The 27,720-nt window shown below is 43.8% G+C and overlaps 1 protein-coding gene across 2 annotated transcripts in view; it reads left to right on the top strand.

The window, feature by feature from the left end:
* Positions 1 to 14,241: 14,241 nt before the first annotated feature.
* The window catches only part of MYOM1 (myomesin 1), a 98,274-nt gene continuing 84,795 nt past the window's right edge, over positions 14,242 to 27,720 (top strand). For both annotated transcript variants that reach the window (XM_075920929.2, XM_014581523.4), the window contains exons 1-2: positions 14,242 to 14,401; positions 19,864 to 20,482. In XM_075920929.2, coding sequence (XP_075777044.2) covers positions 19,926 to 20,482 — 557 coding nt within the window. In that variant the 5' untranslated portion in view covers positions 14,242 to 14,401; positions 19,864 to 19,925. The remainder of the gene's footprint in view (positions 14,402 to 19,863; positions 20,483 to 27,720) is intronic.

The following is a 27,720-nucleotide window of genomic DNA, read 5'->3' as shown; positions in this document are numbered from 1 at the left end:
TTAAATTTTAATGATTATGGGAAATTATAAGGATCAGATGATTGTTTAATTACAGTAGGCACAGAGATTCAACAAGTTGAAGTTTTACAAAAAGTTAACACAAATTATCAACATCACATGTCAAAATTTACAAAGTAAATATCCTTAAAATCAACAAATCATACCTATTTTTACTATTCATTGACTAGTCCATTTGCAATAATCCCGATTCCAAAGTCTAAACAACTGTATTTTGCCATTAGTAAGTTCTCAAATAGCATTTTCCTTACTTTGTCTACATACAGATTTTTAGTGTTAAAATTGTCAGTTTGTGCATGTATGGTACAATTGACATTTGCTGACATCTTCCAATAAATATTTAATAACTAGCAAGAAGAGACTTGTCCATCCAGTTGTCCAAATCTTTGCCTAGAATGGGAAGAAAAAAATGTGGGAGGTTGATATGATCCTTTGTTAAATGGACAAATGCACATAACCAATGTTTATCAAAATTCTTAATTCAGAGACTCATAGGCAAAAGGACAAATCCTCGTGCCAATGCACACTTCTTGAACTAAAGACAGTTAACCCCAAATAGTCACAAAAGAAGTGAATGCTAGGGAACTAGAGCAGAAGGAATTCTGTGATCAGAATGACAAATCCTATTACAAGTGGACGAGAATTTCAGACTCCAAAAAGAAAATGATTGACATGCTGCCAATGTAACAGCTCTACTAGCTGCACTAAGGTCATACGTGATCATAATCTCCAAAGGACAGTCCCTAAAGGAGGAGCAGAAAATATCTGAACAAATCCAAGAGGACACTGGCTCTTACTGTGTATGGTGCACATACAGAATGCTGTCAGCTGAAAAAAAACTAGGCCATGTCAAATAGGATGAATGAAAAAAGACTAGCAAAAGAAAATACTTACTCCAGTTGTGGATGGACACTCCATAAAGAATTGATCTGAGGACAAGTGGCTAAGTAATAAGAAACCCATTTGAGTTTAGAGACTGTAAATACTTTAGGCTTGTTATTTTTGCCCGGTGTTACGGTTTATGTTCATTTGAATAAAAAAAAGGAAACACTACAACTTGACTTAGATAGGATGACCATATTTTCCCAAAGGGAAAATGGGACACTGCACAGGGCTGCCCCAACCTCCACCCTTATGCCTCCCCCTGCAACACTGCCACCTACCAGTACTCCCTGTCTTGTGCCTGCAGGAGTGGCCCAAGGCCCTGCTTTCTTTTCCACACATGAGGCAAGCCCAAACTGCTGTCCAAAGCTTTTCCACTGGCTCAGGACTGGCATTGTGGCTTGCCCCATGCGCTTTCATTTTTCTCTTTGCCCCACTATGGCAAAGAGGTACAGGTCCCTGACACTGGGGCCCCAGGCCTAGGAACTCCACCTCTTATCTGAGTTATTAAGTTTGGAGCATGGCCCCAACAGTCCAATTTCCCACTCCTCAATGAGGGTTCCTCGTAGAGTCTTCCCCTTTGTGCCGTGGGAGGGGTTGGAGGCTTACATGCTCCTGTGGCTGACACAGTAGATGGCTCTGATTCAGGTCCTGCAGACAACAGAACCAGCTCCTGTCTCTTCACTGGTCACCCCCTGAGTCAGGCTCCTCTCTTTTATCCTGCCTCCAGGCCTGGCATTGGCTGCATGTAAAATGGGGCAGGGCTAATTGGGCAAAAAGGCTTTGTTTAGTCCCTGGACTGCCAGGCCCTTCTCTCACTCCCTCACAGACTTCTAGGGTACACTGGGGGAGGGAGGGGTCGAAGAAGGTATGCAAATTGCACTCGCATTTGCATATCTTCTTCCTTTTTTTTTCCCAGAAGAGGATTTTCCGATATTTGGCCCATCTAAACAGGGCCAAATGTCAGAAAAAACCCTCTTTCAGAAGGCCCCTTATTTCTCGTAAAACAAGGTGTACAGGGGGCTTCTGAAAGAGGGAGTTTTCCTGACATCTACTGTGTCAGCCACAGGAGCATGTAAGCTTCCAACCCCTCCCCTGGCACAAAGTGGGAGAACCTTTGAGGAACCCCGTTATTAAGTTTGGACTGTTGGGGCCATGCTCCAAACTTAATAACTCAGATAAGAGGCTGGAGTTCCTAGGTCTGGGGCCCCAGTGTCAGGGGCCTGTACTTTGCCACCAGCTAATTCTGGGACCTAAGTATTAGGCTACCTTGCTGCCTGGGAAACCTGGCGATAGGGTTACACCACACTTTTTTTTTTTTGCAAAACTGTATTTATCCCATTTCCTCATGCCAACTGATGATCATTGGCCAGAGCAAATAGGACAAATGCCTCATTTGCCAAAAAAGTTGGCATGGCCAGGGTAGGGCTTAAAAAAGGGAGTATCCTAGCTAAAATGGGATGTATGGCCACCGTAGATGTAGCTCATGTGAGCAGGATCAGACAATAATGTTTCAGGGCTGGGTTCTCTGGTGTGTTAGGGCCACTTTTATCACATTTGCCTCCTACATCAGCTGCCTCTTCCTTACTAGTCAGCATAAGAAAAGATGGCACAAAGTAGACAGAAGGAAGGGATGTGGGACATTGCCACCACTACTTTCTACAATGTCCACACACACAGCTAGGATATAGTGGAGAATTATGGCTTCATCCAGTTCCTTATCAGTAGTCATAACCCTTATTGCATGCCACAAGCCATTGATTACTGGCATATGCAGCTCACTGGATAAAACTTTTATTTACCACTGTGGCTAAGGAAGAGCTTAATGGCTTTTAGTTTCAAGGATTCTTGAATGTTAGCTCATTATTTTAAACACATTTTATGCTCATATTTGACACTAGAAAAGAAAAAAAATATCCAATGAAGAAAGTGTTACAATGTTTACTGCAGATCTCAGATATCACAGTATTGTCACTGGCATTACCCATTGATACAGGGCGATGTGTGTGAAAGATTTTAATTACAGCCATAATTTGAAGACACAGCCACTTTTCAGATTAACATTGTTCAATTTCTAATCATCTAGAATGTTCTACATTTGAAGTGGCTTTCATTGTGACAGCTCTCTATTTCTACAGTTTGCAATTTCAGTTCAGTAGTCTAAGGATATCATTGGCAATATTATGCATTTATAGGCCCCTTACATCGTTACCATCATCAGCCATGCCATCTCTGCCGAATCCTCTCTGGCAATTGTTGAAGCTAGTGACATTACCCTTCCTCTCTGGGAGTTATTGAGTCCTCAGAGCTGCACTGGCTGCTGTAGGGCAGCATAGAAGCGGCTCCATAGCCTGGGGGAAGATTCCTTTCATGTTCAACTATTCAGGCTGGGTGCTGGACTAAGGATTTGTCTGTCACTGAATCCATATTTATAGTAAGATTGCCACATGGCCAGCTTTTTTTCATGTGGGGCAGTAGAATGCCCTACAATTTAAACACACATAATCCAGACTGTAGAGTAAGGTACGCAAAGAAAAGTAATTAAATACAAAAATAGTTCTTTAAAACATTTTAGTAATGTAACCCTTCTGCCAGGTAGCACTGGTAGCAGCCAGGACCAGGTTCAATATCTAGGGGTTCTTCTCCAACACAGAACTGGCTCAAGCCCCCATCAGTAACCTGGGAAATTCACATAACACCCCTGTGTGCTTCTGGGAGGCGATGCTTCTCCACTCGCAAGCACAGAGTCTCAGTGTAGAAAAGAAACCTTTAATAAAAGGGGAGGAAAGAAACGTAGCATAAATTTGGAAAAACACCACAGAGTTCATAACCAAAACCACAAGTAAACATCCCAGCTCAGGTAATTTGGGCAGTATCCTTTCCTCTGTGGCTCTCAAGTCCAGCAGTGTAAATGTCCCCTTCATATGCCCAACCCTTCCCTGCATGCCAGTCAGTCGCTGCCCTTGGACAGACCAGAGTTCAGAGGAGCATCTGCAGAGTTCACCTCCCCTTCTGAGTTGGAGGGGAGGGGTAGAAGGCATATCACCCACTCCACCAATCACTCGCCATCCACCTGTTCATTGCTCTGCTGGCCATTCATCACCCCTTGCTGCCGCCACTCTGCTGGCTGCACCTCATGCTTCTCCATTGGTTGCCCCTCACTGTTGCTGCTCTACTGGCCACTCTTCATGCCAGTATGTTTCACAAGGCATACCGGAGCTGTCTTCAAAGCCTTCCCTTGTCAACCGCACCACATCTAGACTGCTGCGCTGTGCCGGATCAACTGATCATCAGCACAGCACGGCACCCATTTTTATTTTAAAGAAGTGGAGATTATTTAAATCCCCAATTCTTTGACTATGCCGAGTCAACTATTCTACATGGCTCCATCAACGGAGCCATGTAGTCTAGACGTACCCTTAGCGATTTCAGCTCTTGGCCCAAGGCACAGTCCAGCCAAAAGAGATTCCAGCATCCCCTGGAATAACATTTACGTACAAAAAAGACCTCTTGGAGCCTCTCTTTAACTGAACCATTGAAACAGTGGTGAGAAACAGGTTGGACCAGTTTTACAGCTCATGCCTGGATGGCATACAACCTGCTGGCCCCCTCCCCCACTTAATCTATAGCAGCCTCTTTCCATCCAAGTGTATTTACACTGTTAGGGTTTCTCCTTTTAACTGAGCTAAAAACAGTCTGACTTTTCTGCATTGTGCATCCCCACAATAACTGGAAGCAGTGGTGGTCATATTTTACAATTCATGCATTTACTGTTAACATAGTTTGTAAACCCCTCCCCCCCCCCACAACAGTAAAGTTGGTTACTACGGGCAAAACAGTTAATTATCAAGCAGGCCTAAGCAAGCTGAATGAAGTGTATTTACATAACCACACCCAGGATTCCTTTCCCATTCCAGCTGGCTGTAATGGAAGAATTGATTTAGACCCTCCTTATAGTCAGAGCTCGACAAATAATACAATCTACTCGCCCGTGGCAAGTAGATTGTAACCCAGAAGAGCTGGGTTCAGGCGATCTGTGCAAGCGCAGATTGCCGGACAGCGTGGCTGGCGAGCGGGGCTCGCCGCGATTCGGCGAGCCCTGCTTATAGTAATAATCTATGTATACTAGGGCTGTCAATTAACACACGTTAACACCTGCGATTAACACAGGGAACAATTAACGCGTTAATTTTTTAAACAAGTTAATTGATTTCCGTGGCACTGCCTCTTTGAAACGCTGCCATGGCATTTGAAAGGGGCAGTGCATAGTGGAGCCGGAGTCAGTTGAAGTCCCCAGCTGATCCCGGGCTTCCACGGTGCTGCCCCTTTGAAACACCACCATCTGTTTGTGCAAGAAATCCTCCTAAATGGTAAGAGTAAGGACCACCAAATTTGGTATTCAGCTTCCTCTTATCCTAACTTAAAGCAAGGTGAATATTTGGTTGTGCTGGGAACATGGGAAGTGGCCAAAATGGGGCTGTTTTCCACAACATGGAAATGGAGGGGCAGAGAGAGGAGGGATGCAATCCGTGTACTCACCATTGGAGGCAGTGAGCAGGGACGGAATACTGCAGAGTGAGCACTGGGGACAGCCATACTAGCACAAAACTGACCAGCTGGGGACAGGACTCTGCATGGCTACCTTCTATGGTTCTCCTTCTCCCCCAGCCCTGCAGCAGCTACAGGGCCTGCATATTCCTGCTCCCCCAACGCTCCACATGGGCACGTGAAGATTCCCCTGCTTACTGTGAGACTCCTCCAGGGCGTAGTGATTTCCCCCTCTCTCCCCACCACTTCACCGGAAATGTAGGGATTCCCTTTGCTCCCTCCCCACCATGCACCTCCTTATGGGACCTAGAGATTCCCTCCCCTCCTTTTCCTTCCCCACCCTATTTCACCAGGGGCCTGGGGGATTCCCTTCCCTGCCCCCTGTCTTCTGCACAGCTCCTTACGGGGCCACTAATACTGGGCTGAACTAGGAGGAGTTTAGAAAATCACACAAACTGGGAAACATTTTTATTTTTAACCAGTGTTTTTCAACCTGTGGTCCACAGATCTCTGAGGGTACACAGACTATGTCTAAGATTTCCAGAGGAGTCCATACCTCCATTAAAATTTTTTAGGGACCGCAAATGAAAAAAGGTTAAAAACCACTCTTTTACACAAACCTAATAATTTTCAGACACAGACTTTTTGATTTTTGAACACTAAGGGGTAGTGATATTGCCTATATGGAAAGCATATTATGAAAATGTACTTTAAGGTTGCTCTACAAATGTACATATCATTGCAATTTATCAATAATAACAATTTTAGTTACTGCATAATGAATTTAAAGTATGCTTTTTTGGAAAATAATATGCATATTTATGCAAATGTAAGGCTAGGAAGACAGAAATAATGGCAAAAAATCTGTATTATTAAAATAGCAGGTATCTTGCCACGTAATTGTCTAGCATTGGCATCCTATTGTCCTAAACACCCAGTGCCAATTTCTGCAGTACTTATTCAAGCAAAATTGCCACAGATTTTACAGGGAGTTTTGCCTTAATAAGTAATGGACAATTTGACCGAGAATGACTAAGTGAAATTTCAGCAATAAGCAACTTCTGAAATAGCATCTGATAAATCTTGCAAGAGTCTGCAGATCCAGTCTTTCTTTGTGCAAAACATTTATTTTCCTTTATTTCCAGTCTGTGATAACTTTCTTTACAACTGAAATATTACTCCAAACTTCCTATTTGTTGAAATGTACAAATAAAATCCAGCACAGGTAGCAACCACTTATTATTTTAGTTCAGACTGGAAGCTATAGATAATTATGGTAGCTCAAAATACTTGGGTTATAATTATGGTAGCTCAAGATACTCCTCTGCTTCATAAGGGGATAAGTTTGATTGAAAACCACAAGTGAAGGCGAATTGGATTTAGATATTTTGCTAGGGGTGCATCATTTGAAACAGTAATTCCCTGTGGAATATGGAAAAATTTAGAAAGAGCTCCATGCAATTGTGCACTGTTTTGATACTGTAAAAAACAAAATATGAAAGAGGGAAAAGGACTGGACTACTACACCTGACCTCCTCCTCACCCCTAAAAAGCACAGTAAAATCTTTGTAAAAGAAATATGAACCAAAGAGAGTTTTGTCTATGCCAACAAATACATTGGAATAACATCGGGATAGACTGGGCAAACTGCCCAGATTCTCACATTTTGGTGGTGAGAGCAGTGCTAAAGAATTACAGAGACATTTTGCCAGTTAAATAGCCATGTTTTTCCAGCAGAAATTAAGTAAATTTGGTTGTATAGAAACATACAAAAACTGGAAATGATAGTAAAACATTACATTTTTTTTGGTGAGGAAATTTTTTTGGTATTAGTCTAACAGTAACAGTGGATACTAGCATAGTTCCTCTAAATCATGTTTATTTGGTGTTTTAGAATTTGCAGTGCCTTTGGGAGTAGGATTCACAGGAGTGCATGCCTGCAGGGCAGCAGAGATCACAAAACACTGCACATAGCCATCAGGGCAGGCATTGTGGGATACTAGTGGAAGCCAGTTCTCTCAATAAAGCAAACAGCTGAGTTCATACTGGCTCTTTGTCGACTATAAAAGGAGGGGAAAAGACAAAAGTCTCTCAAAGGGCTGGAATTTTTTTGTCACCAAAACTGAGTGTTTTCCCAGCAAAAGTTGCATTGTAGTATAAACACTTACTGTTTTGTCACCAAAAGGCTGTTTTTGGAGACAGTACATGCTAGTGTAGACGAGGTCTGAGAAGTCAGCTAATCTAGTCACTTCATCAAGAGGTTACTAACTGCACAGAACAAGAATTTCTGAAATGGGTAATACCACAGAAACTTCTGACCTAGGGACAAAGTCCTCCACTGCTGCTACTCCACACATGGTGCTTCTTCTAGGGAACCAGTCATTCCTCTTCACTAGTCAGGACTCGAATGCTTTCTGCTTTTCTAAGCAGTTTCTTATATCAGGGCTACCCCCAGTAAGCATCCATTTGATTGGCTCCCTATAAGCCCTTTCCTGATTGGCTGGGTCTTGCACAGGCTCCCTTTAGCCTGATTTAACCCCTCCCAGCTGAAGTAGAGCAGCCACCCTACTACATTACAATTTCACTTTTGAAATGCAAAAATGATTCTGGAGAGGAATGAATAATGAGGCAGAAATATGTCCTCAAGATAGTTAAGATGTTCCTTTAATTACATATCTAATGTATATACTTAACTAACCTTTTGCTTATACAGGTCGGACCTCCCTGGTCTGGCACCCTTGGGACCTAACTGGTCCCAGATGTGGGATTTTGCTGGACCAAGGGAGATCATTTCTAGACCCTCTGCTGCTGGCTCCCCGGCCGTGCCCATTGGCCTCCTGGCTGGCTCCTCACCTCCTCCTGGATCCACTGCCTTGCCACCCCTGCTGAGCAGTCATCTTTGCCCTGGCTCTGGAACCCATAAGGCAGCTGCATGTGCTGCGCTGGGGCTCCGGGTTCCGCAGGCAGCTGCATGCACCACGCTGGGGTTCCAGGACCCACAGGGCAGCTGTGTGCCGTGGATCCCATTGAGCAGTCATGCATGAGTCTCCCAACTCTGGTGAGCAAACCTGCTGCCACACGCTGGATGGCCCGGCTATCAACTTGCTGTGGGCAGCCCACTGCCCTGCCAGCCCTGCAGGGATCCTTGCCACTAGCCCTTGACTGGGCCTCTCTGGTCCTGCAACATCCATGCCAGACCATGGATGTTGCCGGACCAGAGAATCCCGGTTAAGAGAGTTTCAACCTGTACTGAGACAAGAGCATGTAAGTCTGCCCAAAATTAAAGATCCAACCTCTCAACCAAGCGGAAGGATCACAAGTCCTGTCCAGTGATTAATATACTCAGCAGTAATGCACAATATTTGAAGTGCTGTTTAGTGCTAACTACTTGCAGCAGCCTGTAATGTATCACAGGCTGACCTTGTTAAACCAGCACAAAGATAGGAGGAGCCGCTTCTTAACTGCCTTCCATTTGATAAAAACAAGGAGTCCAGTGGCACCTTAAAGACTAAGACATTTATTTAGGCACAAGCTGTCTTGGGCTGGAGCCCACTTCATTAGCTGTACCTGACCAAGTGAGTTCCAGTCCACGAAAGCTAATGTCATGTCAAGGCTAATTCCCCACTCTAGCATGATAAATGCAGAAGTGGTGGGGGCCTGCAAAAGTACAAAACCTTATCTCTCCAGGCTTTGGGATAAAACTCCCCCCCCCCCCCCATTTTAAAAACCTAGATTTTGGGGATAAAAATCTGTTGCCACCATCAAGTGCACTTGAAATCAACCCCAGGGCACCCTAAGCTCTTTTCCTCAGAGAGCTTGAAAAAGAAAAGAGAAAATACAAATTGTAGTCTGTGGCTGCTATCCCCTAGTCAGAGGCATGCAGATCCCACAGACAGATTTTTCCAGGACACAGAACTGAACCAATACCAGGTTAATAAAAAAAGAAAGAACTTTTATTATCAAAACAATATTCATGTTACAAGCATAATGACTAGATGGAAAAAGTCACCAATTAATATACTCATAGGAACTCCCATGGGCCAAAACTTAGTTACAAAGAAGAGGAAAACCCATTTCAAATAGCACAGACATCAGATCCACAGTCCCAAACCATAAAACAATAAAACCCAATGGATTTATCTAAACTTTACCCTACTTACAGATGGTGAAGAGTCTTTTCTTGGAGAGAGACATGTTGTCTGTCCCCCTCAGTATCTAGAGCAAACTTGCACAAGACAAAGGAGGGAAAACCCAAAATTTCTTTGTCCCAGTTTGAAATTCCTATCTGCATTTCTATTGGCTGACTGCCACCTGGCTAGGTACATTTAACCCCTTAGTCCCCAGGCTGCTGGCCATCCCTCATGACCATGACATGCCCAAATAAATGTATTAGGCTATGTCTGCACTTGCACTTGCTCAACAAAATGTTTGTCATTCAGGACTCTATAACAACCCCTCCCCCTATGAACAACAAGGTTCTCCCTGACAGTGACGGAAGGGGAAGAGCAAGCAACAAGCAGTGTTAGTGGGAATTGGAGGGGATTCAGCCCTCCTGCAATCCCTAAAGGGCATCCTTGCTCCCCTCTACTCTCCCCACACACGGCAACCCCTTGTTCTGAGCCCCCCACACGCTAAGCCCCCTGCCGAGATTCCTGATGCCCCACCCCACCCTCTTCCCTGAGACCCTCCTCACACCAGCCAACTCTGACTCCTGCTCCCCCTGTCAGATCCCAGCCCTCTGCCCTGAGCCCTCCCATCCTCCCCTGTCCTGATTCTGGCACCCCATTCCCCTCCAAACCCTAACTCTTATACCCCCCCACATCCCCACACCTGTCCTGAGCCCTCCTGTGACCTCCACAACCCTCTGCCCTTAGCCCTCTGCACTGCACCTTACATTTACATTTCTAACAGATACTGTCATATTGCAATCCCCCCCCATCCACTGCCCTGTGCTCCCTTGGTGGAGGAGCAATACAACAGTTCCTGTCAGAAATTTAAGTTACTTTCACCCCCGTCATTCACATCTTTCCAAAGAGGGCATGCATTTGATGTAAATTGAGGTGTTAAACTAATTTTGTCATGGTTTTATACACGGGTAAATGTGATAAGGTGCAAAGCAATGGGGAATCAGATCCACAGCGTCTATGTCTTCAGGCAGCAGTGAGGCTGTTACCTTTGGGAGTGAAGTAAACAGCCTAGAAAGTTTTAGTGACCTGCTGGTGCTTTGACTATGCATGACACACTTGCCATGACAAGTCTGAAGTAGTATACATGGCAGATTAAACCATATACTGTGATCTGAAATTGTTAGGCAATATGTCCTCGGACTGCTGTCTGACTGGAAAATTTAAAAGCTACCAGATCATTGGCTTGCTCGATGCATAAGCTCGCTACCACTCTTTTCTGAATAGCAGATCTTTTGATGAACTCAGAGAGAAGAACTATTATGCAATTTGCCATTACCTCCCTCTCAATTGTTGGTATAAATGCAAATGGCTGGCAAAAGACCAACAGCAAATCTGGGCAGTAATCCCTTTTTCCTCCAGCTGTCTGGTTATGAGGAAAACCCTACCCCAACATTTGGCTATGTAGGGACCACTTGATCTTGTTCAGTGAGGTCCCTGACAACACTCTCAGGAGCTTGGCTTTGTATGATAATTATCATGAGTGGAATCTGGGACTCTACCTTAGGGAGATGGGCGTGCAGCATATTTTATGAGATATTCCACAGCCAGTGAAAGAGGAGAAGATTGCCTTTTCAAGCTGTGGTCTAAGATTTCAAGAGGGGTCCATCCACGCCTCCATTTGACACTTTTTATGAGACTGCAAATGAAAAAAAGTTGAAATCCACTGCTCTACAGCATAATGATTAGTACCCACTGCTGCAGAAAGCCTTAGGAATTATAATGCATTAGCAGCCTAGGAAGCTTTTTCTGCCAAATCACACGCTAAATGTGGTTTCCAGCTTTCCCATTCAGAAAATTATGTTAGTGTCTGTCATTTTTAAATTCTAATTAGCAGGGAGCTGAGTTAAAATTCCAATGATTATGATCTTCCAATGTCAAGGTAACTAAATATATGTTGACACACAGTATTGCAGGAGTTTTTACACCTTGCATGTTCTGTTATTTGCACTGTGTATTTAAATGGTTTGAAATTAGTGCCTGAATATCATCCCTTCATACATTAAATTGCTTATATATCCTTGAAATATCTAAATTTAACTGCCAGATGTAAGGAAGGAATTTGCTCTTAATACCCTATATCAGGGCTACTCAACTCTGAAGCCCTGGAGGCCACAATAATACTCACAGCACATGCCGAGGGCCACAACTTAAGTGTGGTTGCATATACATGCAAATATATATGCAAATAGCTTCTTTCACAGTGATGGGCATGAATACAAAGATTAAGCCGCAGCGCTGGACCCAAACGTAGTGTGAGCCAGTCAGCACCTCTCAGGCTCTTCTGACAAGGTTAAGCAGCCAGCACTTCCCACAATGTCTGGCGCTTCCAGCACCTCCTCCCTAGGGGCTAGAAATGCTGATACCCTATATCCCTTTGTTCCAGCCAGCCCATCCACTTGCATCTGCTCACCCTGCCTGGGAGACTCCTCACCATTGTGAAGCCTGTTTCCATGGGAGGCCATGTTCAAAGGATCCCACCCACAGGCCATGTGTTGAGCCCCGTGTAAACCCAAACTGCACCGCGGGCCACAAACAAACAGGCTGTGGACCGCATGCGGCCCACAGGACACATGTTGAGTAGCCCTTCCCTATATGGATCTTATTTACGATGTAAGCCATTCTGGACAGGGATCCTGTTTTCTTATATATCTATAAAGCACCATGCATAGTAAAGGCATCATATAATAATAAATAATATAATCTTTTGCAGATTTTAATATCTAATCTGTCATGTAGGCAATTTATCATATAATAAACTTAAATAAATAACAATATTTTGTACTTCGTTACTGTCTTTTACTGAAAAATTCCCATGTGCTTTGCATATAAGATCTAGTCTGCACTTGAAAGTGGTTTTGATTAAGAAAGGGTATGAATTTAAAGTGAATGGCTGTTCCTGGATAACTCCATTTATAGACACTCTCACTCTATTTCCATTTTAGCTATGAAAATGCTTTTGGCTAAGGGGAGCAAGGCACTCTTACTCTGGAATAGGTGTGTCTGCACATGCATTTAAACAGGAACAACTTCCTCTGTCAACAAGGCCTAACTAAGCCTCATACTTAAAAGTCTCAGAGGGACAGCAGTGTTAATCTGTAACTTTAAAAACAACTTTTAAAAAATAACAAGTAGTCCTGTGACATCTTAGAGACTAACAAATATATATATATATATATATATTTTATCATGAGCTTTCATGGGCACAACAAACTTCTTCAATAGGAGAAGTTCTGACACTCAATTCCATATTTTATCTAAATTAGCATATATTCTGCCCACTATTTTCTGGTTTAGCTACAGCGAGGGGAAGCACAAGACTGTGGGTGGATAGAAAAGGTGACTTTACAGCATCAACTTGGAATTCCCCCAGGCCAACAAAGGGTTGGACCAACCCCTGAAACCCAGCTGACAGCAGCTCCAAGGAGCAATTCCAGTAGCCAGATATAGCTAGAAAAGAGGGATTACTCAGCTGTGCACCTTTTTACTGGCCATGCTCTCTTTGCTGGGGAGCACGTGACAATAAGCCACTATGATGGATCTAATCTACACCATGCAAGGATTCTACCTCAGAAAGGGATCTCCTAAGGAAGGGATTTTCAGCAGAATTTTCAACTGTTTTGCACTGTTTGGATGATGCAAAATAATCGTAGTAGACTTAAGAATCAGGGCCTACATATAAATCTACATGCTCAAAATAAAATAATCTAATAGCTTGTATCTTAAATAAAATAGTGCTGGAGAAAATACTTGTTTGTGTTGTAAAGGGGCAATAGATGCCATATATTATACCCAGATATTTCCAAAGATTAATCTGTTGTTATATTCAGTCATCTCAGTTGTATATAATATCTGTGTCAAGTTTCTGTGATTTATATGAAGGAAGAAGAAAATCCCATTTGATTATTTCTAGGCTAAAGCTAAGGGAAGTTTTCCTTGATTATAGCTTAGTAGAGATAATACTCTATTAATTTAGAAAAAAAATGTTGGCTCTTAGAACTGTGGTGTTTATATCTAGTTGAATGCCTTGCATGAGGTTATGTCCTTAATTTAGAATCTTATCTTAAAGACTAATATAAAAAATGTGGCAGCCTGTCAACAGATCAGATAAATCATGCTTTCTATTTAACTAAACCTCTCTGCTTTGGACATTTGCTATTAATTACCTCACTGAATTCCCTTATATTTATTTAGTTGGCATCTGTTCTGTACATTGCTATATATGTTATGGTGATAACATCATGTAGTGTAGTTTGGACATAAAAAACCCCAGGAAGTCCCTATAAAATTCAGGCTACAGATGGCTTCTGCAAATATGGAGACTTCTCTTCTCTACTTTTAAATCATGCTACAGAACATTCTCTTCCTTGTTCTAAATCTGATTGTGTTTCAATGACAAAAATACATAGCAATAATTCTGAACTGATACACACATTTTGTACAGAATTTAATGAGGACACTTAAAAGAGAGAACTCTTAGCTTGAAGCTACTGTCACTATGTGTTTGCATAGAGATAGCTACCCTGTATCTGTCTCTGTCTCTCTTACTCTTTGCTGCTATATTTATCAGCCTTCCTGGCCATAAAAGGTCTGGACTGTGGCTCTGACATTCCACTGACTACAGGCATTATTTTTGTTCTGGACCTTAGAGTCCAGTTCTAAGCCCCAGCCCAGACACCTCTTTGCTGAATTCATCTTTGCTGGATTTTTTTCTCTATCATTCATCCACTTCAGGACTTTTATATTTGTCAGTGTTCATTTGGCTACCGGTAAGTGTTTTGCTTAGACAGGAAGCCTATCTAACTTGTAAGCTCTCTTTATTTTGAAGCTGTACACTAAGGATTGATAGTAGTCCCCTTTAGTCTTCTGAGTTCAGCAATTAGTTGAGGGAATTGTGGTAACAGGTTGAAGAAATCTGAATGTGTAGCTGCAGAGACAAAGCCAATCGGTACAGGGATTCAGTTATTATCAGCTTAGCCATATGAACAGATAGCTATAGGACTTTTCAATGAGGCATGAGTTATTGAAGGTACTGACTTCTATTATTGACTTCTGTTTTATAAATTCCTCTTGGATGGAAGAATGTGTACATTTCTTCTAAATATTTTCTAATTGTATAGGGTTTATGATGAATTTTGAAGCAGATGAAATGATAGTGACTAAGCTCAGAGGAAAATCTGGTATTTTTTCTTCTGTCAACATTTTCATTTTACTATTTCAGTATTTTTTTAATGATTTTGGGTAGATTAGTAATGCTTGTTACTAGCTCAATGGATAGGTTACATATAAAATCTTTCTATTGTGTATATTATATTGTACAAATGAATATGGGATGTTTATTCAATATCTATCTATCTAGGAATCCACAGTCATTTACAAACAGGGACCTAAAAGCTGGACCTTTGGGTACTATGACATGGACCATTGGCCACCCATGGCTAGGCCCAGTTCTGCAGTCACAAAAGCATATACAAATTCCAGGGGGAAATGCTACCTTCATACGTAGCTGGGCACCATCAGGATATACTGAGTAAGTTATAAAAATTAAAATACAGGACTCCATCCTACTCCATTGAAGTCAAAGACAACATACCCATTGTTTTCAATGGAGGCAGGATGTAGTTTAAAAAAATCCTTGCAAGGTTTCCAGATTTTCTTGTGCATTTTCAAAGGAACGCAGGAATCACCGTATCAGCTCAGACTAATTGTTCCTCATGTATAGTAATACTACTAGTGGTCAATACTGTCTCAGAGGACAGTGTAAAACCCTTCTAATGGACAATTATGCAGTAATGTGCCTAACATTGGTTTCTAGCTAATATCAGGTAATTAGCAGTTGGCTTATGATATGATGTTTGATATCTCATAAGTTTTATACTAGTTAGTATAATTGTCCATATTTTATCTGTATTAATGTATAATCTTTCTAAGAATCCTGTTGAACTTTTTGCTAATGAGGTTCACAGGTTAATTTAGTATTGTAGAAAAAAGTGTTTCCTTTTAAAAAGCTTAAATAATGCTGACTTTACATTCACTGACAGTTCTTTTGCTCTTATGTTATGAGACTACATAGGCATGCCTGACTTAACTTCTCTCTAAAATGCATTGTGTGCAGTATTTTATATTCTTCTATCATGCCTCCTCTTATTTTGTCTTGTTCTCTAAATTAAACAGTTCCAGTTTTGAATTTCTCCTCTTAAGGAGGTCTGTCTGATTTTTGGTTTCCTGTGCTGGCCCTTTTCTGTTTGTTCCATTTCCTTTTTGAGATGGATTGACCAGATCTCAACATTGAAGTAATCATGATGAAAGCATACCTTGAGCAATAGGAACAATGCAACTGCTAGTATCCAGAATGATTAAGCTTGCCAGTTCTGGAGAAAAAGTTGGCGAAGATGCAGGTAGATCAACTGTAGCACTCTCTACTACAGGAAATCAAAGTGGCTTCCTTCCTTTTAGTCTACAGAGCAAGACTCATCTCTTTGCATCTCTGTCTTCTGTGGACATGGATTCACTCTAGCTTGCAAGCCTTAAACCTGTTTTATGTGTGGGAATGTAGATGATGAAGGTGGAAAAGAAGAAAAGAATAAGACACATTCTCCAATGCTTAGTGTTATATGAATATGAAGACAGTTTACACAAATCAACAGCCTTGTTGAAGATTAAGGCTATGTCTACACAGCAGCATTATTTCAGAATAACTGATATTATTTCAAAATAACATAGTCCATATCTACAAACAAGCAATTATTTTGACATAATGTCAAAATAATGTTGAGCTGAAGAACTGCTTACTCCGACTCGTGCAACCCTCATTGTACGAGGAGTAAGGGATGTCGGGGGAAGAGTGCTCTATCTTGAAATAACTGATGTGTAGACAATGCTCAGGTTGCATAGCTTATTTTGAGTTTAGCCCTGCTGTGTAGACATGCCCTTCATGTATTCCTAATCTTTATTTTCTTTCTTATAAGAAGTTCTAACTTCAAATCAGAAGTTACTCTTTTACCCCATAACATGTTATTTAATTGCTTCTTATATGGGACTTCAAACATTTTTTGAAAGTTCAAATAAAATATACCTACTGGTTTTTCTTTGTACACTACCATAATTCATTGGGTCCTTCCTAGAATTCTAACAGATTAGAGAGGCATGATTTTCCTTTAAAGAAACTAGTTTGTCTCTATTCTATCACATTCATCTAGTGATTTAATAACACTGCTCTTCATTTTTAGTTATCTAATGTCCAGTTCATCTGGTTCTAGTTAGATCTTTGGTTTATTATTTACAGGATCACACAAAGCAGCTTTTAAAAAAAACAAGTACAGTATTGGCTAACTTCTAGCCCCTTGATATAGCAACTAGTTTTTAAAATGATAGTTAAGAACTCTTGAATGAATATTCTACAATGAGGTTATATAATTGCAATTTAAATGATCATTTTGGTTCTAACAATTCTTGATGTCTTAGAGATCCGTAATGGAAGATAAAATATAGCTGGAAAAGTTTGATGAATGTAGGAAGGTTAAGAGGAACTGTGAAGAGCAAATTGCTAAAGGCATAAAATGAATTAAAAAAAACCTTAAGGTATATTAGAACTGGGGATCCTGCACAAGAGTCAGTTCACTAGATTTCTAGGAAGTAAAAAGAGCAGTCAAGAAAAAGAAAGACATTGGAGAGAAGCTAAGTGATTTGTTTTTATCCGTTTTCATCAAAGAGAGCAATAGGCAAGTGTCTCCCCAGTGCCACATTTTGAAGGTACGAATCAAAATGGGGACATTCTAGCCCCAGAGAAATCAATAGCAACACAGTTATTGACTTCAGTGGGGACAGATGTTTATGAAATATTTAGTGACAGTTTAGAACTTTTGAATGAATACTCTATGATGCTGTTGGCTTTGCCATTGAAATTGTCAGTTTTGTTATCAGTATAATATAGCTGTGAGACTTTGGCTGAGTTGTATCAGTGAGCATAGGAACATGAAACTCTGTTATTTTTTCATGGTATGATTAATCCTGGGGAGTGCCTGGTTGACCCTGGGTCAGAGCAAGATTTCTGAATCCTATGAATGACATATGAGTTTCCTGAACCCTTAGGCTGTGTCTAGATTGGCATGATTTTCCGGAAATGCTTTTAACGGAAAAGTTTTCCGTTAAAAGCATTTTCGGAACAGAACGTCTAGAATGGCACGGATGCTTTTCCGCAAAAGCACTTTTTGTGGAAAAGCGTCCATGCCAATTTAGATGCGCTTTTCCGCAAAAAAGCCCCGATCGCCCTTTTTGCAATCGGGGCTTTTTTGCGGAAAACAACTCTGAGCTGTTTACACTGGCCCTTTGGCGCAAAAGCTTTGCGCAAAAGGGACTTTTGCCTGAATGGGAGCAGAATAGTATTTCCACAAGAAGCACGGATTTCTTACAGTAGGAAGTCAGTACTTTTGCTGAAATTCAAGCAGCCAGTGTAGACAGCTGGCAAGTTTTTCTGGAAAAGCGGCTGATTTTCCGGAAAAACTGGCCAGTCTAGACACAGCCCAAGAGTATGTCTACACAGCAAAGTTATTTTGAAATAACAGCCGTTATTCTTTACCAGCGTCTACACAGCCAAACCGCTATTTCGAAACTAAATTGAAATAGCGGAGGGCTTATTTCAAAATTGATAAACCTCATTCCATGAGGAATAATGCCAATTTCGAAATTGCTATTTCGAAATAAGCACTGTGCAGACACTTATTTTGAAATAGGGGCCTCCAGCCCTTTCCAGGGTGCCCTGGTGGCCACTCTGGGCACAATCAAGAAAACTCCTCTCCCTTCCCTCCTCTCTGGAGCCCTTAAAGGGGTAGAGTCTGGCCATAGTGCCTGTGCCAGCTCCAAGCCTGCCAGCCCAGAGCCAGCAGTCACTGCACCTGACCCAGTGGCCCCAGCATGAGCTGTGCCACAGTGCCAGTGCCAGCCAGTCCTCCACCACTCCCCAGGACCAGTCTGCCAGCTCTCAGGAGCCTGCCAGGGGACAGAAATGGCAGGTGCCTGCCTTGTCCAGTGCAGAGATCAGGGACATAATTCAGGTTTGGGGGATGCCTCCAACATCCATGATTTCTGCACTAAATGGAAGAACACAACTGTCTACAGGTGGATGGCTGCCAGCCTGGCCACCAAAGGCCACATGCGAACCTAGGAGCAGGCTATGCCAGGACCAGAGGGGGCAGCTCCCAAACAGGGGCAGACCCAGACGCCTGCCCCTATTTCGATGCCATGGACCGCATCCTGGGGGTCATTGACCCTGGGGCAGAGCTTGCTGCCTCCTGCTGCTCCAGCCCCTGCTGCCTCCCCAGCTACCTCTCCTCCTCCCACTCCTTTCCCCCCCCCTGCTTCTTCCTCCCCACCCTCCCCACACCCCCAGAGACACTGAGGCCCTGCACCCACGGTGGTGGGAGACAGTTGGGCCGGCGAGACCCCCAACCCATAGCCCTGAGCTTCTCCTCCCCCTTCCTCCGCTTGCCTCCCCCTGCCAGCTCCTTCCTCCCAGGTTTCCCCCTCCCCTCTCCCACCTTCTTTCCCCAGTCTCACCTCAGTTTCATTCTCCCCCCACCCCAGTTTTGTTCAATAAAGAGGCTTTGTTGTAATGAACACGTGTCTTTTATTGTACAGCAGGAAGGGGGGTATAAGGAGGGGTAAGTGGAAGGACATGAGGGGGGAATGAGGCACAAGCCCCCAGAGGAGCACACCAGGGAGACTGTTACTGCATGCAGAATGTGCTGCCAGGCTTGCAGTAACACATCCAGGAGAAGCAACCAGAGCACACAGAGAAAAAAATGCTTTGCTGTTCCTCAGCAAGGTAGGCAAGCAAACAGGGAAACCTTAGAACTGGCTGTCCTGGGGGGTCCCTTTAAGCACAGATCTCAGATAGCCTCAGACAGCAGCCACACAAGGTAACTCCTGACCTGATGCCCTGGCAGAACCGGTTCTGGCCGGCCTTAAATGCGATTCAGCATCCTATCAGTGTGGACACGCTATTTTGAAATAGCAAAATGCATTTTGTGTCTAGACACATTATTTCAAAATAACTATTTCAAAATAAGATATTTCGAAATAACTCTGTAGTGTAGACATACTCTAAGAGAATTGTATTAAGATAGTCCTAAGTGTTGGTCTGACATAAGGAAAAACTTTAGGTTTTATATTATTGTTAATTCAGAGGTTTCCCTCGATTAAGTTTTCATCTGTTTAATCTATTCTATTTCAGACAGTGGACATCGTAGCATTTCCAGTCAGAAAAGTGCAGTGGAAGCTGAGTTAGGAGACACCATGATGGCTTTACCTTTTTACCAGAAACATCACAAACACTATGACCGTGCGTATCGTCACAAAGAGCTGCAATCCACTCTCAGCCAGTACCAAAACGAGGAGAAACGTAAATCTGCTGTCTACAGTCATGGGTCTACAGCCTACGCTCGTGGATCTGCTGCCTACCGCCATGGGTCAGCAGCAGCCTACAGTCATGAGTCTGCAGCAGCATATAGACATGCATCAGCAGCCTCTGGGCATGAGTCTGCAATCTATAGTCATGGATCCGCAGCCTATGATCACGAGTCTGCAGCTCACAGTAGAAGGTCTGCTGCCTACAGTATTGGATCAGAATCCCTCAGTCAAATGTCTGACGCCTATGATCATGAATCTGCAGCTCACAGTAAGAGGTCTGCTGCCTACAGTCTTGGATCTGAATCATTAAGTAGGATGTCTGCAGGCTATAAACTTGGATCAGAATCCCTCAGTAAAAAGTCTGCTGCCTATAGTCTTGGATCTGGATCTCTGAATAAGAGCGCTGCGGACTACAGTCTTGGATCTGAAGCCTACAGTCATGGGTAGGACAAAACACAGCTACTTTTTGGAAACAATGATAGAGGAAATTGTTTGCCTCAACTGCCCTCTTAGATCAGTGTCCACCCTCCTATTGACTTTAACAGGAGCAGTCACTGTAATCAGTAGTTAATATATTTTCCATAGTTACAGCTTTCAGTTAGTTTTGGGGCGGTGGATGAAATTTAGTCTGCTTGTTGAAAGTATTGTGGTGGTGGACCCACTGCAAGAACATATATAACTTAGATAGTTCTTGTGAGGTGTAATGGCTTTGTTAGTTCATACTAGTGTTCAACTTTCAGGCCAGCCAATGAGGGTGTGCTGTGGTTTGGGTGGCACTGAGGGCTGGTTGTCCCACTCGTTCATGGAGCATGGATCTGGCCCCTCCTCACTTTGCCCAGGTGCCTGGCGAAGCTGTTGGCCCCCCTGTCAACTTGCCACCCTGTAGAGTAGTTGAGAAGCTTGGTATTTTCAAAGCAGAAATGTAAAGGTTTTGTCAGGTGCTAGAAGAACATGTCCTAATTGACATTTACATAATATAATAAAACATGGTCTAAACAACTACATTAGTGGAATATGCTAGATTTCCTGGCCTCAGGAACCTTGTATATAACCTCAGTGATAATGAAAGCAGCTAGAGTAGTATTAAAGCAAGATTAGTACTTCAGTTAGCAATAGAGAAAAGGATCAAGTCATAGCAGAAAACATCTACTCTCAGTTAGACCAGTGCAAACTCATTAAAGTCACCAGTGTACTTACACCAGGGATGAATTCTACACTGAGGTCTATAGTGCCATACCAGAGGTAATGAATTTGGCCTAATGCATTGAACAGTTTTCTTACAAAGACACAACCTTATTACATTTCCAGTTATTCTGAATTTTTCATATGAGTACATAGATTTGATTTTTTTATTATAAGTCATATATTTTATGATGACTTCCAGGCTTCTCTATTTTATACCAGTTGCCAACAGCTTTCAAAAGCCACTCTAACCCCTATGGATCAGCAAAGGGGAAGAGCAGCCCAACCACATCCCTTTTCCTCTGTGCACATATCACTGTGCTGGGGGTTAGGAGAGCATGGTATACAAAATCCTATACAACTAATCCAAATAAATTCGGGTATGCAAAATTGAGTTGAAAATCTCGCAAAAACAAATTTTCTTGGGAAATTAACTGTACTTCCTACTTCTAGCTGGGCTGTAAATAACAAGTGCATTTTGGACCCTTTTGCTTTCAACTCTGTGATCAGGGGAGGTGTGTTTAAATCAAACCAGAAAAAAAAATTATGCAGTCACTATTGAAACTTTATAAAGTACATATGGGCCTGAATCAAACCCCTATATTTGAACAGCACACATTTTTGTAGGTGCTTGAAATCCAAACTCAAATACGGTTCTAGATCAGATATTTTGAAATAACCCCCATTCTTATAATGGGATGACACCTGTTTCTAAATTAAAAAAAAAAAAAACGCTAGATTTTAATTGTGTACCTTAAGCCCATCTTGAGCAAAAAACATGCAGTTTGAATTTTGAGCTAAATTAATGGAGGATAGGCCTATCAGTGACTATTAATCAAGATGGACAGGACACAGAGCCGTCCCGTCCATAGGACAGATCGGGGCAGCCAGCCCAAGCCTTGGACTTTGCAGGGGACCCCAGGGCAGCTGCCTCATTCTCATGGATGAAGCCCAGGGATTACCTGGGGGACTGGCATGGCAGGGCAGCAGGGGTCGGTCCCCCCGCCACTGACTGCAGCAGTGGGAGCCTGAGCTATACAGCAGCCTGCTCCACTTCACTGCACCATTTTCTCCCGGTCTACTGCACTCCTTTTCACCACAGCAACGGGAAGCAGAGCACCTAGGTCCCTGCCCCAGGACCAGATTCTCACCCCTTCTGTGGCTTCTTTACACTGCCTCAGTGGCACAAAGCAGACATATTTGAATTGGAAAAGGTACAGAGAAGGGCAATGAAAAGGATTAGGGCTCTGAATCAGGTCCCATGTGAGGAGAGATTAAGGAGTTCTGCTTAGAGAAGAGATGACTAAAGTGGGGATACCATAGAGATCTGTGAAATCATGAATGGTGCAGAGAAAGTGAGTCAGGGAAGTGTTATTTATCCCTTCTGGCTTCAATCCTCAGCTCTGCATGACTTACAGCTCTGGTTGACACTCCAGTTCTGGCATTTGGCTTTCACCTCTCCAGTACTGAACCCTAACTCTGCCTCTGGGTGACCTGGTTCTGGTAATTGGCTTCTGTCATTTCTGTACTGACTTTTGGCCTGTTTTATGGACTCTGCCAATCCTGGATCCAATTCTAACTAGTAGACTGAACTCTTGCTTAATCACTAGGCCTGACCATCCATGATCCTGTCTACTGTAGTTTGAGCCATCCTAATACAAAGGCTATGGGCCCACATTACTGTTAAGGGCCCCCCAGAGATCAGTTTTTCCCTAGCGCGACAGCACAAGGCCACCCTACAAGCCCAGGAGAGTGCTCTAGCAACCCTGGCTTTTGCCCCCAGCAGCCAAAGGTCCCACTCCCAGACAAGTTGAGAGGTGATTTTAGTCAGCTCTGAAGTTTCCTAAATCAATTCATTTTCCTCTTCTTGTTACACCCCCAATTGTTTTCCACTGAGCAGGCCTGATAAGGGCTCATCATTAGTCTACTTACTGGGGAAATCTTGGCTTGGGCTTCCTGCTCTGGAACAATATAGCCCTCTCTTGGGCCAGCTGGAGCAGTTCATTCAGGCCACATTACTTCTCCTCGATAACCGCTTCTGCAGCTGAAGCTGAGACAAGCACTCTAATAAGAGACTCAAATTTCACCTTCTTTCTGTGGACACTGTGCAGAATGAGACTGGGCAACATCACCCAATTCAGATTGTGCTGAATGATGATGTAAAGGATGTACTGATGTGGGTTGAACTGCCATACTGTCTCATATCTGATCAACTGATGTAGCAGAATTGACAGCTGCCTTGCTGAGCAGTGTCTTAAACATAGGCCAGCCCCTTGAGCTCTGACAATACGCAGGCCTTCCACTCATGTATGTTGGTCCAGAACTCATGTATGTTGACTCGGCCCACACAGGATACCAACTAGGAAGTCTCTGAAGCTTAGAATTCGCTCCCCAGCTAGGGGAAGTACGTATCCAATGCCTTCTGGGTGTGGTGCTCTGTCCTCTTGTGGCACCTTGTTCAGTTAGGGTATGTCTACACTACAAAGTGAATTTGAAATAACAGCAGTTATTTCAAATTAACTTTAATAGCATCTACACACCAAACCACTATTTCGAAATAAATTCGAAATAGTGGAGCACTTATTTCGAATTTGGTAAACCTCATTCTATGAGGAGTAACACCAAATTTGAAATAGCTATTTCGACTTAAGTGCTGTGTAAACACTTAATTCGAAATAGGGGGCCTCCAGCCTTCCCAAGGAGCGCTGGTGGCCACTCTGGGCACAACCAGGAAAACCTACTCTTTTCTCCTCCAGCCCTGGAGCCTTTAAAGGGGTAGACCCTGGCCACAGTGCCTGTGCCAGCTCCAAGCCTGCCAGCCCAGAGCCAGCAGTGGCCACTGGGGCTCCTGATCCAGTGGCCCCAAAACATGAGCCAGCAAGCCACTGGCAGCCAGCCCTCCACCGCTCACCAGGAGCAGTCTGCCAGCTACCAGGAGCCTGACAGGGGCTGGAGAAGGTGGGCGCCTTCCCGGTCCAGGGTGGAAATCATGTACCTTATTCAGGTTTGGGGGGATGCCCCCAACTTCCATGATCTCAGCCCTAGACGGAGGAACACGGCCGTCTATGGTAGGATAGCTACCAGCCTGGCCATAGTTTTCCTCGTTGTGCCCAGACTGGCCACCAAAGGCCACATGCCATCCTGGCCACCAAAGGCCACATGCAAACCCAGGAGCAGGTTTGCATGAAAGTCAGGTTGGTCTGGCGAGAGCCCCAACCCTGAGCTTCCCCTCCCCCTTCTTCTCTTTGCTTCCCCCTTCCAGCTCCCTCCTCCCAGGTTTCCCCCGCCCATCTCCCACCCTCTCTCTTCCCCTCTCCCACCTCCTTTTCCCAGTCTCCCCAGAGGCTCATCCCCTCTTCCCCCAGTTTTGTTCAATAAACCCAGTTTCTATTTTTGAACATACGTGTCTTTTATTTGACATCAGGTAGGGGATCTAGGGAGGGGTAAGCGGAAGGACATGAGAGAGGAACGGGGCACGAGCCCCCGGTGGGGAGGACCGGGGAGGCTCTGAGGGCTCCTCAGAGTGGACATTCTCCCTCAGGGCCTCCTGGATCCTGACAGCTCACCGATGGACGTCCCAGATGGCAGCCTGCAGCAAGTGCAGCCGGGCTGATGGCAACGTCCCCACAAGATGCACCAGCGTGCCCAGGGGCAGCTCTGGCTCCATGTGGCCGAGTGCTGTGGTGTCCCGAGTGTGGGCACTCAGAGCACTCCAAGACAGGACCGCTTTGCTGTCCTTCATCGAGGTAGACAAGCAAGCGGGGAACCCTGAGAACTGTCTGTTCAAAATGCTATTTTGAAATAGTTTTTGTGTATAGATGCATTATTTCGAATTAGCTTAATTCGAATTAACTATTTCGAATTAAGTTAATTCGAAATAGTGCTGTAGTGTAGACATACCCTTAGAGATTGATGAGTCAGTTACAGCCTGGCTAAGAGCCAACAGAGACTTGTGCATTAGCTCCAAGCTGTGACTTGTAATGGTGACAGGCCCTGGTTGTCGGTGAGTGGGAATGAATGTTGGACCTCTGAAGATATTCTTATGGTTTTATGCCTTGGAACTGGCAGAATGGCCACAACTTCAGATTGGCTGCTGGTTTAATAAGCCTGCTTATAATCTCTTTCTCCCTTCCCATCCCACAGCAGCCCAGTAGCTGCTTGATGCATACCTCACCGTCAGCTGTGCTTGCCTTTGTTCCAGTGCCTGCTCCAGCTTGCTTCCAATTCCTGCTCCCCTCTGACTTTGGACTAATAGCTTTGATCCTTGACTCTGCCTCTGACTTATGAGACTGGTTGACATTTTGGTTCTGGTATTTGGCCTCTGTCTCCAGTCCTATCCCTGGCTCCGCTTCTGGTTTATGACTCTTGGTTTACCCTTCACTACTGTCATTTGGCTTCTGTCCCTTCAGTGCTGACCTTCAGTCTCTGTACTCTGCCTACGTTGGACCCAGCTGTAACTGGTTGGCTCAACTCTCATCTCCACCCCTACACCTGACCACACAACAGCACAATCAGTTAAACTTTTAACTCATCCAAATCTGGGTGGATTTTGAGGGGACAAAAAAGACATCTATCAGAAATCCAAGTGACACTCCAAGCACCACCAAATTGCAAGTTACTGATACAAGGTATGGATGTGCTAGAGCTTTTTGAAGAAATGAAGAGGCAAAAAATTAACACTGGCAAAACTGTCTGTTGTTTGCTAGCATCATTTTTTGAACTGGCTGAATCATTTTCATTGAAACTATCCAAAGATATTCAGCCTTGAGCAGTGGGCAAGCATGGAGAATTTCACTCTGATGGTTACAGTTTATCAGAATTACAGGCATGGGCGGCATTCTAATATGCAGGGGAAGGATATGCCTCCCCAAACAAACCCACATGGACCTGCCCATGCTCTGGCCAGAGGCCTCCTCTTGCTGCTAGTTATCCCCAGCTCAAGCAGGCTACTCTTCTTCTGTGAAGAGACTTGGGTAGCTGCACAATGTGGGGGGCTCCTGGCATTGGGGCTACATCACTCAGTGCTCCAGGACTGGGTAGGAGGGGGGTCTACAAACTGTCTGGCACTCCAAGGTGGGGGGTGCACACTCACTCGATGGTCTTCTGGCAGGAGTGGCTGCACATCACCTAGTGTTCTAGGGAAATGGGGGATGGTGACTGCAAGGGCAGATTTGGACTTGTGGGGAAAGGGGAGCAGAAGGGGCGGGGCCTCATGTAGAAGAGGAAGGCCAGCTCAGGAGCTAGCCTTGCTCACCCCTGATTATGAGCAACTAAACCCCAAGGTTTAGAATGGAATGTATTAGGCAACTTTACCATAGGCATTACCACCAGCTCTGCCCCTTACATCTATACAATGGCTACAGGGGATTCTGTGCCAAAAAATTCAAAATTCTGCACCAAAAGATTCAAAATTCGGTATACATAATTGTCAAGATAATGCAATATAATCATAATTTGATTGATTTCATAATTTATTTAAACTACAATACAGAACAAAGTCACAATAACAATTCAACATTTCCTAAGCACATAAAAGTTAAGTTGCAAACACTTGGTAACTAATAGCCTCCATTCCAGCAGTTGTGTCGGGGGCAGCGCACAAACCCCTCGCCCTCTGGTTCATGGCACTGAGAGAAACACATGGCCTCTGCATCCAGCTGCTTTGAGCAGTGCACAGGCACGGACGGTACAGAGTCTGCCCAAAGCTCCTGCTGGGCTGCAGCACGATGGCAGGCTGGATCCAGCCACTGGTTTGATGATAGGGTTGCCAGATGGTTTCAACAAAAATATTAGACACACTTGACGTTACATCACAATCTACATTACATCTTATTTAGAAAATACTGGACATTTATATTTTCTCAGTTTGTTTCCCAAACAGAAAGCTCAAATACTGGACTGTCCTGTTCAAAACTGGACACCTGGCAGCCCTATTTGATGGGCTGGATCTGGCCCATGGATCATATTGTGCCTTCCCCATGACATAAGTCTTTCACTGAGGATTCCCTTATTATCATTTATAAGAAAAGTCCTTAACATCACTCTGGCAATGTAGGAGGCTTTAACATTTTCACAGGTGTTATGCTGCTGGGGGGAATTGACTGAGACAGGGAACAGTTAACTATAGGAACAATAGGCATGGGGCTACATTACTGCAACTTTAGAATGAGCTCAGTGAACTCAGGCAGGCTGTTTCATGCCTCTAACCTGCCTCTTGCATATTAAAAAGGTCTACTCTTACACTCCAGTGTCCAGGAGCCACAGTCCCAAGAGAGAGGATGGAACAGTTTCTCTTCTGCTTGTTGGCATCACGTTCACCCAGCCCTCCTCCCTCGTTTCTGAGCCTACTTAGGGCACACTGGAACAGATTTGCTACTTGGACTCCCAGGGAAGAACCATATGTCCCCCAGCAGATCTTTTTCTCATTTATGTGCAAGGGAGCAAGGTGGACACACAAAAGTACAGGCCATATAAATCCTGCCTCCCCTCCCCCCCCAGT

Source organism: Pelodiscus sinensis, chromosome 2 (genome assembly GCF_052426305.1).
Source record: "Pelodiscus sinensis isolate ZL-2025 chromosome 2, ASM5242630v1, whole genome shotgun sequence".
Lineage (NCBI taxonomy): Eukaryota > Metazoa > Chordata > Testudines > Trionychidae > Pelodiscus > Pelodiscus sinensis.
The sequence above is the reverse complement of the archived record's forward strand: the minus strand, read 5'-3'. Positions and strand labels throughout refer to the sequence as shown.